Source organism: Brassica oleracea, chromosome C7 (assembly GCF_000695525.1).
Source record: "Brassica oleracea var. oleracea cultivar TO1000 chromosome C7, BOL, whole genome shotgun sequence".
Lineage (NCBI taxonomy): Eukaryota > Viridiplantae > Streptophyta > Magnoliopsida > Brassicales > Brassicaceae > Brassica > Brassica oleracea.
The window spans coordinates 8,006,757-8,008,084 of NC_027754.1; the positions used below are offsets into that span (position 1 = coordinate 8,006,757).

The window sequence follows — 1,328 nt, forward strand, 5'->3', positions numbered from 1 at the left end:
GATTAGGGGTTAAAAAAAATTTAGATTCCAAAATGATTCAAAACACACAAAATCAAATACATAAAACACATGAACTCATTGCAAAATATAACAGATGAACTAGGTGATGAAATCTGGTATTGTTATCCTTGTTGCCTGCCATAGTAAAGTCAGCCCATGACCAAGAAGCTCTTTTTCAGGACAGTCTTCAAGGTCCAGCCCTTCCATCTATATACATTAACACCATTGCTATGTTACACACAACAACACAATCACAAGCTTGTTCTTTGAGGTTGCAGAATAAAACTCCTTACCAGCCGAAACTCATCCATTGAAATGGGATTGTTATGCAGAGAAAGATTTTGCAGACTCTTGCAATCTTGCAGCAATCCATTTGGAATCTGAAAAAAAAAATGTATATGTTAAGAGATTGACAATGGTAAGCGGCATCACACCTCTTGCAGAACACAAACTTGTTAGGATCTCCTGTTCTACAGCAGACCTAAGGAATATGACGACTCTGTGTAAGCTAGTCAAACATTCCTAGACATTGGCAGTGCATAGAAAAATTCAAATGCAACAGAAGGAAACGAACTCAACTGACCTCACAAACACGGCACGAGGGACAACTCCATGAACTCCAATGAAAAAAATCTGCAATTTACAGCACTTATAGACTTCAAAAGCCTTACCAAGCCAGAGAAAGTAGGACACAGCAACGAATCAAATGAACGCACCTATATGTTGAGCCCAAGACTTTACACAATTCTTATTGTACTTCTTGCCACAGATTTTACAAGAAAGCATCCTCCTTTCTCTCTCACTTTCTTGGCTTTCTCCCAAGAAGCACATTTTGCACATTACATTCACGCCGGACTGAGCCAACTCCTCACTGTGGGAACCGAAATTCGCACTATCGATTTACGTTTAAATTAGGAAACTAGGAAAACCCTAATTTCCCGGAGGTCTCGGATCTCTGCGAGAGCCAACGGCAAGTGACCAAATATATGCGGAAATCATAAAAAGATAACAAACGAGTTTAGAAAACACAGTAGATCATATTTCGAGTCCGCGTGTGAGCGTTGCGATCATTACAAGAGATCATAAAAGCTTTGGCCGCAAAGGCTGTCAGCGAGTTACCTAGTTCTAGCGGCCTAAAAGCTCAAACCTAGTTGACTCGCAGCTTGACAACTAAAGACGAAGAAAATACAGAAAAGGTTTTTGATTGATTTCGGACTGAACCTTATGAAAGGCTGCATACGTACCCCTTTCGAGGATCAAGTCGAACGTAGTTCAAAAGTGAACCAAGAGATCGAACTGCTTGTGCACGTTCGTCTGGTAATCGGGTG

The 1,328-nt window shown here is 40.6% G+C and overlaps 1 protein-coding gene across 1 annotated transcript; it reads right to left on the reverse strand.

The window, feature by feature from the left end:
* LOC106305401 lies at positions 1 to 866 on the reverse strand. The gene is made up of 4 exons (XM_013741777.1): positions 717 to 866; positions 584 to 633; positions 294 to 380; positions 1 to 207 (listed from the first exon to the last, which is right to left on the reverse strand). Exons 1-4 carry the CDS (start codon positions 838 to 840, stop codon positions 100 to 102), a joined length of 369 nt encoding a protein of 122 aa, XP_013597231.1. The 5' UTR covers positions 841 to 866; the 3' UTR covers positions 1 to 99.
* Positions 867 to 1,328: the final 462 nt, after the last annotated feature.

Coding starts and splice junctions, on each gene's coding strand:
- LOC106305401 (XM_013741777.1), bottom strand. CDS start 840: ATGTGCAAAATGTGCTTCTTGGGAGAAAGCCAAGAAAGTGAGAGAGAA. Junction 634..716: donor GTCTTGGGCTCAACATATAG/GTGCGTTCATTT, acceptor TGTAAATTGCAG/ATTTTTTTCATTGGAGTTCA. Junction 381..583: donor CCTCGTGCCGTGTTTGTGAG/GTCAGTTGAGTT, acceptor TTTTTTTTTCAG/ATTCCAAATGGATTGCTGCA.